The following is a 12937-nucleotide window of genomic DNA, read 5'->3' as shown; positions in this document are numbered from 1 at the left end:
CTATAGGTTATGCTAGATCCATGAAGCCAATACTCTTATCTCAGGAAAATAATTTTCAAACAAATCATGTCAACTCTATTTACTCTTAAAAGGGGAAGTGGCATTCAGCCTCTTCCATCTTCTGTCTAAATACAAATCTAGTCCACTATCTGAGAGATCCTCACTCCTAGTCCTTACCACCAAAGACACTTGGATCAACTGTTGACTATGATCTAGAAATCTTCTTGCAGTACAATAGCTGGCCTTGAAATGCCAGACCATTCAAATGCAGTGAATCTAAGACACAACAATGTCATTATTGAAGTTCTGTAACAAAATGAAAGATGCAGTAAACAAGGTAAAATACTGTAACATGTAGACGAACTGCAGAGACCTCATAAGCAGTGTGCATATGATAAATAATTATTCTAGTGATCTTAGGAATTCAACAGAGGCGTCTGAGCCTTTCACGATGTCTTGGCCTTTGGCGGTGCTGGGAGCAACTGCACAAGGAAAATAAGGCATCTCAATACACTGACACTAGTAGTTTTTGATAAGCTTTTGTTCCTTTTGAAAAGACTTTCTTGAAGTTAGGTTAATCTAAGGCATCAAAAAATTCTCCTTATTTCACCATGCTTACAACTTCTCCTCTTTAATTGTAAATCATTTCCACTGTAGTTGATAGTATCAGCATATAGCAAGCAAACCAGGATAAGATGAATACATAGTGATATGTACCTGATAACATGATATCAGAGAGCTAACAAATCCAAAGGCTCCTGTTACGCGAGGAGTGACTTTCTTAGGTGCCAATTGGAGCAATCCGACAGCCACTACTATATCAATGCCTGCTTTAATCAGGGCTAGAGACCTCTCATTGGACTTCTGAAGTTTACTCCGGTATTGCTCATTCTACAGAAAAATCCACCAAACATTATCAATGTAGAATAATCTTCAAAGCAAAATTCCACAGTGCTACCAAATAACCAGAAAACATGATGCTTGGAATTGGCAAACCTTGTATTTTTCATTATTCTTGAGTTCCTTCTCCAGCTTTTTCATTGATGCTGAAAGTCTCCCGATCTCCCCAATCTGGGGTAACAAAATGTGAGACAATCTATTGGCATAAAAGCAAACACAAGGAGCAATGATCAAGCACTAATTTCACATGCTGAATAGTAAGGTGAGAAGTAACCTCCACTAAGGTAGTACATATCGAGGAACCCATCCAACAAAACAGAGAGATCCTGCCAAGTAACTCGGTGCGTTCTTTATTCTGTGTAAAAAATAATAATCTTAGGACGTTTTGCCTTCATTGTCTCATCTCTAGAGAAATGGAACGACTACATAATACAAGAGATTTAATACCTTGTAAATGCCCGTCCTTCCAAGCCACACAAATTGATCCAGAAACAAGAAAGTCGATAGCAATGCATTTTTTGACTGAAATCACCAGCACTCTTAGACAGGTAACACAAGAATAAAAAGAGATTACAAGAAGAGAGAGTCGGTGTTTACCTTTCCCAGCAAGATGAGTGGAAGTGGGGTTCCTGAGGCAGGTGGACTGATAAGCCCATGCAGATCATTGATAAACTGTAGCAGTAAAGGACACAGGACTCAAAAACATAATAGCTAATGGCGAAAATAAATGCTATATTATAATAAGTACCACTGTTTGAATAAAGAAACGCCCTTAATATGAATATGCAAAATTGCATTTTAACCTAACCTTGAAAAGACGGAATACTTTCCTTGCTAAGCTAGTTGATTTGTCAACATTTTGAGCAGTGCCAGGCTCTCCATTACTCAGGAATTTTGAACCATACTGTATTGCCCTGCATATCTTGTCCCTTGCCTCTGCTTTGTTTAAGTACAAGACTGCAAGGGCCAGCTCTGCTCTGGCTGCATCTAGGGCACTCATTTTACTCTACAAATACTGCAAAATAAGAATTGCACGAGGTTAATATAATAAGGAAACTGGATATGTGATAGGAAGACAAGATACAGCCCTTGATATATTTTGGCCATTTATCAGAAGCAAACTAATAACCTCTTTAATAGACAACATTTTTATATTTGTTGCAAAGAAACGTAACAAACTACAATGAGCCCCTAGAATGTGCCTATGATTCTGGGTGTCTAGATTACTCAGAGTAAGTGTATGTCCATTGCTTGTAAGTTTTCCTTTCAAAAAGGAATAGATGGGAGGAGAAAATCACCAGTTTTTTTTTATTGGATAAAAGCTACTACTCAAAAAAAATGACTTGACATCTTAAATACAGAAGAAACTAATAAGAGTCGGATAAGAGTTCGAAACCAAGATGTCAAATGACTCTGATAACCAAAGAAGTAATATCAATGATGATGATGATAAAGGATACACATCTCAATTCCTTCATAATATTCGTATGGTAAGAGAGGAAGAACCACATTCTATGAGCTAAGCAAAATACCATTCTTCCATTAAACTATCTGGAAGACAAAAGCCTTTATAGTAATTTAACAATGAATACCAAATACAGTGTCCTTTTGTTTTGCATATCTCGAGTTTAGAATTTCCCTCATGCAATTTCATGATTTTTTAGTGCCTAAACCAGGTTTTCAATACTTAGGGCATAAGCAATTCAGTGTGTCCACCTTTCCTTTCCCTGAAGGTGGACAGCTTAGCAGAAACAAGAGAGGGTTAATCCTGTCTCCTGGCCCTTCAAGATAGCCCCTTTTTTCATCACTGAATTATTACTTTAAGACACAAAGGAATGCTGAAACAATTTGGATTTAGATTATTGGGTAGTTGTTGAGGGCTATTTTTTATCAACTCACGCAGGTTTCATGTTTTTTTATTTCTATTTAACAACTATCAGATTTCAATGGGTTCTAATCCAAGCTTATACGGGATATTTTTAATATATCTCGTTGATAATCCTTCCCTCACAACCCCAATATTTTGTCTCAGTAACAGAAACTCATATTTGCTGGTTTGGCAAAAGTCAGCAACCACATACTTGGCTTAAAGTGATATGCCTCCAAGTTCCTATTTCCACATCTTGAAGCATTACACATACCAATTGACTAACTCAGGATACATACACAACACTGGACAGGATGGCATCAAAGAAGAACAAAGAGGAATCGTTGCACATGTTGAATTAATTCAGAAATACAACCCAAATCCTTGATCTCCTTCTAAATTTTGGTACTTAAAAATTCTCACCAGCTCACATGTTTTATCATACATTCGATATCACTCCAAGTTCAGCTCAAAGATGCTCAAGAACAAAATTAAACTGGATAATCCTAGACTCAACTGTCATCGACTTCCACCCAACAAACAAAAAGTTGAAACAAAAACATTAGGATAATATAAAAGAAAAGACACACATCTTTGTAACAGGGACACATAAACATCAAGATATATGTATACATCTGAAATGAATCACAGAAACACAGAAAATTAATACAACAAATTGAACTAATAATTAATTAAAAATTCAATCTTTTTGTAGAAAGTATAACCCAGTAATTAAAGATTCATTAGAATATCCAACACATATCAGAAAGAGTATTAAACCAGAACCCAAGAATCAGGGATTCAACTAAAACACAGTAATTATAGATTCAATAGAATAGAACCATAAAGTAATCAAGAATGTCCACCAATAAAACTAAATGAGTTTGACACGTGTTACCTTCAGCAACACAAGGATTTCATAAATTGGGACCAAACAAAATCAATAAAAAAAACATTTCCGATCGAAAAAAAAAAAAGAAAGAAGAAATCTATAAGAATCGAAAGCATCAATTTTGATACCTGCTGAAAGCGGGAACAGTCAAAAGATAGAAGAGATAGGGTTGGTGAATTGAACAAAAGAAGAGATCTATTCTTAAAAGCAAGAAAGTTGGCTTACGGGGATTAGTGCCACAGCCTTTTGCCTTGAAATTTACACCACCTAGAAAGGAAACAATTTATCGAAGCGTCTGAGCTGTTTGTTCAATCTTGTAATATTGGTTCATTATAGAATGTGGAGGCGGTCTTGTTGATAAGGCCTTGCTTGGTCCTCCAAATTTAAGGTTAAATATACTAAAATTATAGTCAATCCAACTTTAATTTATTATAAAATATTACTCCCTCCATTTCATTTCATATGACTCATATTTTTAAAAAAAATCTAAAAAAAATTGACACATTCCTACATTAAGTACTCCTAAAAAATCATTAATACATTAAAAGATTTTATCATTTTGCTCTTTATTTATATCAATGCAATATATATAGAGTATAAAAATAACTAATATTGGAAATTGTTTACATTCAAAAGGCTATATTAATTGAAGGGGTAAAATAGAAAAAAAATTAATTAATTCTATCTTGATTTAGTAAGTAATTAAATAATATGAAACAAACATTTTTAGTAAGATACTCATCTAATATGAGACGGAGAGAGTAACAATTTAACTTTAAAATGTATATTTTACTCTTAATGAAATGATTTATAGCTACACAAATATCTATCACTTATTTTGGACCACACATTTTAAAAGTTTTTCTTTCTAATTTAAATTTCATATCAAGTCAATCTAACTCATATAAAATAGGACAGATGGAGTACTACTTATATAGTTATATCATCTTTATTGCGTTACCAAGTTGGATTGATGTCACTGGCGAATTCAAAAATTCTCCTTAAGATGTGCGAAATATAAAAAGTAAACATATGAAGAGGTTAAACAGAGTTCAACATCGACTATACTAATCATATATTTGCCTAAGGGGTTTGGATAAACCTCTTAGACCTTACTAGCTCCATCCTTGATTGGGGTTGCGATTAGGTACATTTATTCTTAATAAAAAATCTTGAATTCGAATTTCGAAAAAATAAAAATAAATTATGAATTATCTTCTTAAATGGATCTTACATTAGTATAAATATCAAACGTATGATGGAAAATAAAAAATATACATTTTTCATGTAACCAAATATTTATTGTAGAATTTTATCAATGATTAATAAACTATGGCTATTTTTTATATATAAAATATAAAATTTATACTCCAATAATTTTATCAAAGATAAGTTTGGTATTGTGATAGGCTTAGGGCGTCAGCTAAGGTCTGTTTTTCTTCTTGTGGACTCCACTAAGATGTATGTAAAATTTTTGAAAATAAAATATCAAAGACCAATACACATGATGTAATAATACGTGTTTTAATAGGAAAAAAGAAAACATTTAAAAAGAAAGAAACTAGTACCAAACATGTTTATTCCATCAAATATTGCACCTCAATAATATATTAGCTAGAATTCAACTAATTAATGAATTCCATCTCTCTCTGCTATATGCATGTTTTTATCTATTTATTTTTTATTTCTTATATCCTTTTCCTCAGAACATAATCAATTTTAAATGTCACAAACAGCATTCAAAATGATGGAATTATTATGTTTCACCTATTAATTTTTGGAAGATGAATTATAGGGGGTTGGATGGTCTAAGTTAAAGCCCATACCCTACTAATTATGTAGTAATTATTAAAGAGACATTAAAGATATGAATTAATAAGCATTTATTGAGAGACATTTGAGATGTTGTACCTCATTTTCATTTAATATAAAAGAAAGAATTAGCAATGAAATTGTACTTGAAAAATATGGATGTCTATAAATTAGTAAACATTTAATACTACAAATCAAACCGTCCATACAAAATAATGTCAGTATTACTAATTTTCTTTCTCTTGCTGGACGCTTTAAAACATTATATTAAATATATATGCTATAAAGTAAAAATGGCAATGACACTTCCATGTATGAGGTAAATAACTTCATACATAAATCGTCTACTATATAAGCAATGGACGACCTTTCCTTATACGCTCTAAAAGGGGGTCATGGACTCCTTTTTAGTTTAGAATCCCCTTTCTACATTCAATTCTTTATTGAGCCTAGTGTGGAATCACCATCATTATACATTCATTCTTGGTCTGGCTGCTGGTCTAGCGAGCCTTTCTAGCCGCCTAGAGTGCAGCCTGCCTGCTGAAGACCGTAACGTAAGTAACTCAGTGCTCCATACGGGGGAATGTACATATAAACATAATGATCTATTTAAATTAAAAACTTTATTATAATAAAATAAACATTAATAGTATATCCCAATAAGCATGTATGACTTGACACTGATGGTAACTTAAATGTCAAAGCAAAAGCCAAATTTGTCGTGGGGCTACTTGCAAACGTGCTGATTCTGATGCACAACAAACCCAATCTTCTGGTGACCTCATGTGATTGATTCACTTTCCAGTATTTCTGAAGCAACCACAACAGGTTTAGGAACAACACAATTTTCTTAGAGCAGGTACTCTAGACAAACCTAAAACCATGACAGCTATGGCTACATAGCACAAAAATATTACAGCCATTGAGTACTTTTTGGAAGGGTAAACTCCAATCTTCTAATACATGTACAACCTTTCATTATTGGATTCCACTCTTAGAGTGACTCAACATAATGCTTTTCAGGAAAGCTTTTAACCGGAAATAAGATAAAAGGAAAAAAAAAACATAGCAGATCTATAACTAGCCCTCGGTCTAAGGAACAACAAGAGATTTGTTCTCATTAGTTTCATGTTCCCAATCCATGACCAATATGAGCTCAAAGCTTCTTCATAACTCCCCAGACTTTCTTGGTAGTGGTGCTCCCTTACATGCCTCGTTTTAGAGAGAACCTCAAAGTGGCTCTATTTCATCCTTACCCCAATTCCATTCACTAAGGACATGTTCCTTCGGAACCAATTTTTCATGTTATGTTACATTATATATTTTCTATAACAACATTTCGCTATAGCAACCAAAAGATATCTAGACAAACGATATCGTTATAGAGAGATTTGAATGTAGGTTTGCTTCTATAGGCCTCTTCCTTTCCAAGATACAATGCATCAACATTATAATGTTCCATTATATTCTTTCCAAACATAATCAGGAGCTGGTACTAAACTCCTCTCCTCTCCCTTCTAAGGACAAAAAAGTGATGCATTTTTGTCTTGATTTCAATTTGAAACTGGTTTGCCAGAAACAAGATGCGAGCAAGTTGGTTACCTCAACTGCACAATTGGAATAACAGCAGTACCGTTTTCCTTTCTTATGCCTTCAAAAAGTAGATATGTTTAGGAGATATAAGAGCATGATTGCAAGGTGAAATTGATGCTACTCACCTTGGTAGTATCTAAAGGCCTGTCAAATGTCAATGCCATAGCAGAGTAGTTGGTGAAGGAACTGATAACGATGAGCTTCTCACCACCAGTTTCCATCGCACAACTTTTTTGTATAAAGACCTCCGAAAACATTCAAGAGATAAACAAAACAAAACAAAAGAGAAGTAATAGGATGACAACATAACGATTTTGCCTTTAATTGATAAGAAACTGATAAATAGAACTAGAGAGAAGTTATTACTAATGGTCAGGAGGTTTTATTTAAACCCTTGACCTGCATAGAACAACAGGCTTATACCTACCAAATCCCCCCTCCCTCCCTTGGCTACATATGATATTATGATCATAGATTGGATTAAGAGTAAGATTTCATTGTACAAGGACATTGAATTTTTGGCCTACCTATTTTCTGCTAAACAAGCTTCTCAATTTCCCTCTATCCAAGCGTTCGAGTAGCTTCTTTGCACCTGGAATATCCATCTCGGTAAGCTTCTTTAGATAGCCAATTGCTCCATAGGAAATCATCAGTTTCTTGCATTTCTTGCTCGAGGAAAGCAAGGAAAGACAAGCAACAGCATACTTCTTAGCAGTGTTTTGAGGAGCTGGATCAAGCAGCTGAACCAAATTTGGCACACTTTTATCATCTCTCTTGACTTCCCTGCAATTATGCGCAAGGGACATTAGGCTAGCAATCGCTTGAGCAGCAACCTCCTTCACCCCATTTGCTTTAGCCTCCAGCATCTTAATAAGGAGAGGAATACATCCAGCTTCACCCAAAAGTCTCTTCATCTCAGTTGAGGTGCAAATTCGACAGACTGCTGATGCTGCAGCCTGTTGTGCACCAAGTGATCCTGACTTGAGGACATGAACCAACCTTGGAAGGAGACCAAGCGAGATTAAAACGTCCGTTGAGACAGAGCCAACCAAATTCCTCAAGGCCCCTACAGCTGATTCTTGGGGCAGTGGACCATCCAAGTATGCCAACAGGCTTCTGACTCCACCCTCTGACACAACTGATCTTCGGAGATCATCATTTCCAGAAGTTAGATTTTGCAAGCATTCAGCTGCGTATTCTTTCGATCCCAACAGTATTCCACAATCTAGGAGATTCATCATAACTTTTATGATACCTTCTTCAGCTAGAGCTTGTCGAACTTCGGGAACAGCAGATATATTTTTCAGGGTACAAGCAGCAGCTGCCTGAGAAACAGAATCGCCAGTTTGGCAGATCTCGATTAGAGGCCTAATCCCACCATGTCCAACAATAGAACGAGCTGTTTCTGCTGTCATTGACAATCTCTGGAGAGAAATGGTGGCCTTCTCTTTGCTCACAGTTGTACCAGATTCAACAAGACGTATAAGAGGAGGGAGAACACCTTCTGAAACAAGCCAATTCTCACAACTCCCAGATTCTGCAAGCGAGCAAATTACAGTTACTGTCTTCTCCCTCATTCGAGGAGAAGTAGCAGTTAATAATTGGACTACAGCCGCAATATTGCTTCGACCTAGGACAGCCAAAACATTTTTCTCATCTTCTTTCATGAATTCAAGAAGGTTATCAAGAGCCTTATGTTTAGCCTCCAAGTGGCCAATCTGCAGCCGGGCAAGCAATTCTCGTAAATTTCCATGTACTGCTACCTCAGGTGCCGCAGATGTGCTTGCAACAGATGACGGCAAAGTAACTTCCCCAAGCACTCCAGACTTGATTAAGAGCCCACAATCACGCAAGTTCAAATCCAATCTCCCTGACAATGCATCTAAATCACTTTGCATCCGAAGTTTTCCCTCATACTTCTCTTTCATGCACTTCTCTGCCAATTCAACAGCTTCATTTAACGTCTTTGATACCGTCTGCAATTGCTCCTTACAAAGAGCATTCTTTGAGAAGAAAGGATGGCTAGATAAATCAGACAGTCGATTTGGGATCTGTTCCAATTTTGAGATAATCATCCTCCATCTACCAGGGAATCCTTTAACCTCTCTTGCCTTCTCAAGTGCAACCGGCACCAGTTCTTGTGCACGCGAGAGCCACTCTTCAACCGACAAGTTGCCACTATCATCCACCATGATATGAAGTAGAGGTGAAGGATCAGATTCTATACCACTCCTGAGTAGAACTGCAATTCAGAAAACAAAGATTCTCAATAATATTGACACTGATAAGATTTACAGGAAAAAATCCATTCTTTTACATGAACTGATCTAAACATGGATCAAGTTTCTAGACAACAACCCATTTTAAGAGTTTGGTATCAAAGGAGAACAGAATCCACAAGGAAATGATTTTAAGGAAGAAAATGAGTCAGATAATCACCAAGATGTCATTCAGATGGAAAAGTAAACTTCAGACAAACTAAAACCATCAAAGTGGTGGGCTAGTTTCACAAAAGCATAAAAAATACCATCTTTTCTCCAAGAAAAGTTAAAGTTGTGGGAGCAGTTACAATCACAAAATATTAAACTATAGGGAATCAGCAAATAAAAAACTTCAATAAATAAATATAAGGGCAGGGAGGCCAAACATTAGAGGGTTTGAGTATCTTGCATGATCACATAAATCTGGTTTGCTGAAAATGAAAGCCGACAGACAATTACTAAGCACCTAATAAAGTAGTCCCCACACGAGTTCACTCAAAAAGTTTTTTCAAGTAGACAGAAAAATCACCATGAAAAATCTCAAGTAAATCCAAAGTTTAAAGATTCATTGACAGCTGATAAAAGTGAAATGATGGAATTCTTCTACAAATACTCTACAAGTAGCCATTAAAAAATGTCGGCTGATGTTGTATACCATGACCAAAATGCCCCACATACAAGTGATATTATCAACAGGGTATTTGGGGAAAATATGGGGGCGAGTTGGTAAAGAAAAATGGAACTTCATAACTTTACCTTTCAGCTACGGAATAGGACATTGATTCAACTACCACATAACAAAAGGCATAACATGGAGTAGATCTAAATCTAAATGGCCAAAATTCCAAGAAAGGACAGGTCCACTAGTTCAATTTGTAACTTAATTCAAACTTTATCCCCATATATATGGATATCCATTGCTGGTATAGTATTGAAAAGGAAGACTCTTTGCTTTGAAGAAAAGATTGGATTTTTTTTTAATTTCTAGTTGTACGTACATACATGGTTTTGAAATGGGACCAAGCTCCCACTATAAGAATGTTCACCAAATTTTCTGCAATAAATAACAATAAGAGAAATTTCATTGCATACCATATCTCTAATTGACTAGTCTTTTGGCTATCATCCAAGTCACTCAAACCTTTATCAGCCACTTAAAGACTTGCATTACTGTTTCTATAAGCAAATATCACAATCAAGAAAATAAATCCCAAAAAATAATGATCACTCACTAATCATCTTGATTTGAAAAATCAAGACCTACCAAAGAAAAAGACCCCCTTTTTCCCTCATTCTCAGCCTGTCTAATCTTAAGATCAACAACAGCATACCCGGTGTACTACCACAAAGGGAGGTCTAGGGAGGTTAGAATGTAGGCTAACCATACCCCTACTTTGAAACTTTGGAGGTAAGGAGGTTGTTTCCGATGGACCCGGGCTCAAGTAAAAACAGTTCCAAGCAGCATGGCCCTTTCTAATGTTAAGATCAAGTACAAAAAAAAGAAGCTAAAGAACCAACCTTTAAGACTCAGAAACAATTAGTAGCACCCTTTTTCCTCAACTGAAAGGAACCAAAAACAGCTTGATCCTAAATTCCTTCCAAACCCCTCTCAAGCTGAAGGTCTTTTTCTCACAAAGATAGAAACTTTGATCAAAATTTTGCAAGAATTGTAAATCAAGAAACACCCCCAAATCTCAATACTGACCACAAACCAGAAAACATCTTCCAAAAGGAAATTTTGGGTTTTTTTATGAAAGAAAATGAGAAGAATTTTAAACTGGAAGTAGAAGAAGCTAAATGTAGCTGTTACAACAACACATAGTTTGAAAATAGGCCACCAATTAAAGTAGTGGAGCTTAAACAAAAGAAGACAGAACACATAGAGAGAAACAACAAAATCTTGATTCAAAAATCAAAATCAAAGAAACCCCAAATCTCTCTCTCTCTCTCTATAAGAAGAAAATGTCAGATACAGACCTGTCTTATTGTCACCTAGATTCTTTCCAATAATAATACAGCAAGGCCAAGGAGAGCATGCTCAGAGATGAACGGTTGTGATTGAAGGATCAAAACAGTGAATCAGACCGTTGGTTTTTGGTTGAAATTTGAAAATGTTATTACAAGAATTGTTTTATTTTTCCAAGGACGCTGATGTGTCAGTAAAAGTTGCCACGTGTGAAGATGGTGGGACCCATGAATTTTTTGCTTTTTATGGTGGTGGGTGAACGTGCAGCTGGCACTGTACTGCTTCGTCGCACTTTTGGATAAAAAAGTGGTACTTTTCACGGAAAATGGAATTCAATTTTATCATCCAATAATAAGAGAAAAAAATAATTAAAAAATTATACCATAAATAGCCTCAAATATCTATTTTTGAAGATAATATACAAATACAAATGATTTTTGAAAAAGTCACATGATATTTTATTTGCATAGCAATAAACATGAGAGTTAAGACGTTTCTTTTTGGTACAAGAGAGTTAAGACATGTTGCTATATAGAGTTAAAGCATCAACCCATTATTGGTTCTCAACAATATGATTAAAAACCAAATCAAAAGTTTAAGATTTTAGTTTGACTCGTGTTATATTGTTTCCTCCTTCGATTTATTTGTCGGATTGGATACAGAATTTTAAGAAAGTAAAAAGAATTTTTAATGCTATGATCTTAAATTATATATATGTAGATATGATTTTAAACATATCACGTAAAAAATTAAAATTTAAAATTTGCAAAAAAAAAAGGATATTTTTTTAAAGAAAGTACAAAAAAAAAGACACGAAAGGAGTATTATTTTTGTTGATCTTCCGTAAGACAATTCAAATATTTAAAATATTAAAAAATGAAATGTTCTTTAATTTTATGATCTTAAAAATATGATGTAGAAATTAAAAAGTTAATAAATAGAAAAAAACATTTTTTTAAATGATTTTTTTATAAAAAAAAATCAAGTACAAAGAATTTGAAATGGAGGGAGCAATAATTTTGGAAGAAAAATGGAGTAATGATTGAGAAATAAGTTTGACTGCAGAAAGTATCACATTAAAATTTAAATAAGGTTAGAATTTGAACAGTTTGAGCTTTTAAAGTGGCCAAAGTTATATATAAGTAAAATAATTCAAATATTTGAAATATTTTATAAAAATAAAAAGTGTGTATAATATAAATATAAACAAACAAATAAACATGAGGAGCTCACCTACCTTTTCCAAACAGTTTTGACGTGCTTATTTATACTTGAGGCCAAAAAAAATAAAATCAAAGTGAGTTTTTCAATTGACCTACGTAATTTCAAATCTACAATGTCTAGAGTCGCAAGTCGTACTACATATGAAATGGTCCATCCAAATTCAAATTTATGCAAATTTCGATATTCTCAAACCCATTGTCAAATTGAGGACAATACCATTTCGAGATACATCAATTTCAAAAATGACAATTGTATGAAAAAAATATAACAGTAGTTACGTTTTAATCTTAAATAAGTTAAGATCGATTATATTAATTCCATTTAGATTAAAATTGGAATTTAAACTTTATGAATTTTAAATTCTAGAATAGTTATATCATCCTAATTAAGTGATAGTTCTACAAAAAATAAAAATAAAAAGC

At 34.4% G+C, this 12937-nt stretch overlaps 2 protein-coding genes across 8 annotated transcripts; both read right to left on the bottom strand.

Annotated features, from left to right (window-relative positions):
- Positions 1–35: 35 nt before the first annotated feature.
- LOC129886640 (peroxisomal membrane protein 11C) lies at positions 36–4043 on the bottom strand. Of its 2 annotated transcripts, none has more exons than XM_055961420.1 (8): positions 3885–4043; positions 1709–1915; positions 1498–1572; positions 1348–1422; positions 1175–1255; positions 997–1071; positions 718–891; positions 36–482 (listed from the first exon to the last, which is right to left on the bottom strand). In XM_055961420.1, the coding sequence occupies exons 2-8, from the start codon at positions 1898–1900 to the stop codon at positions 447–449; spliced, it is 708 nt and encodes a 235-aa protein (XP_055817395.1). In that variant the 5' UTR covers positions 1901–1915; positions 3885–4043; the 3' UTR covers positions 36–446. The 2 variants fall into 2 exon arrangements, with proteins under 2 accessions (XP_055817395.1, XP_055817396.1); XM_055961421.1 differs by having other exon boundaries at positions 3788–4030.
- A 3314-nt stretch (positions 4044–7357) lies between these two features.
- On the bottom strand, positions 7358–11254 carry LOC129886639 (vacuolar protein 8). Of its 6 annotated transcripts, none has more exons than XM_055961415.1 (2): positions 10844–11254; positions 7358–9306 (listed from the first exon to the last, which is right to left on the bottom strand). In XM_055961415.1, the coding sequence occupies exon 2, from the start codon at positions 9254–9256 to the stop codon at positions 7592–7594; it is 1665 nt and encodes a 554-aa protein (XP_055817390.1). In that variant the 5' UTR covers positions 9257–9306; positions 10844–11254; the 3' UTR covers positions 7358–7591. The 6 variants fall into 6 exon arrangements, with proteins under 6 accessions (XP_055817390.1, XP_055817392.1, XP_055817393.1 ...); XM_055961417.1 differs by lacking the exon at positions 10844–11254 and adding an exon at positions 10418–10511; XM_055961418.1 differs by lacking the exon at positions 10844–11254 and adding an exon at positions 10082–10103.
- Positions 11255–12937: the final 1683 nt, after the last annotated feature.

This window comes from Solanum dulcamara, chromosome 4, assembly GCF_947179165.1.
Source record: "Solanum dulcamara chromosome 4, daSolDulc1.2, whole genome shotgun sequence".
NCBI lineage: Eukaryota > Viridiplantae > Streptophyta > Magnoliopsida > Solanales > Solanaceae > Solanum > Solanum dulcamara.
This window is presented reverse-complemented; position numbering and strand designations above follow the sequence as displayed.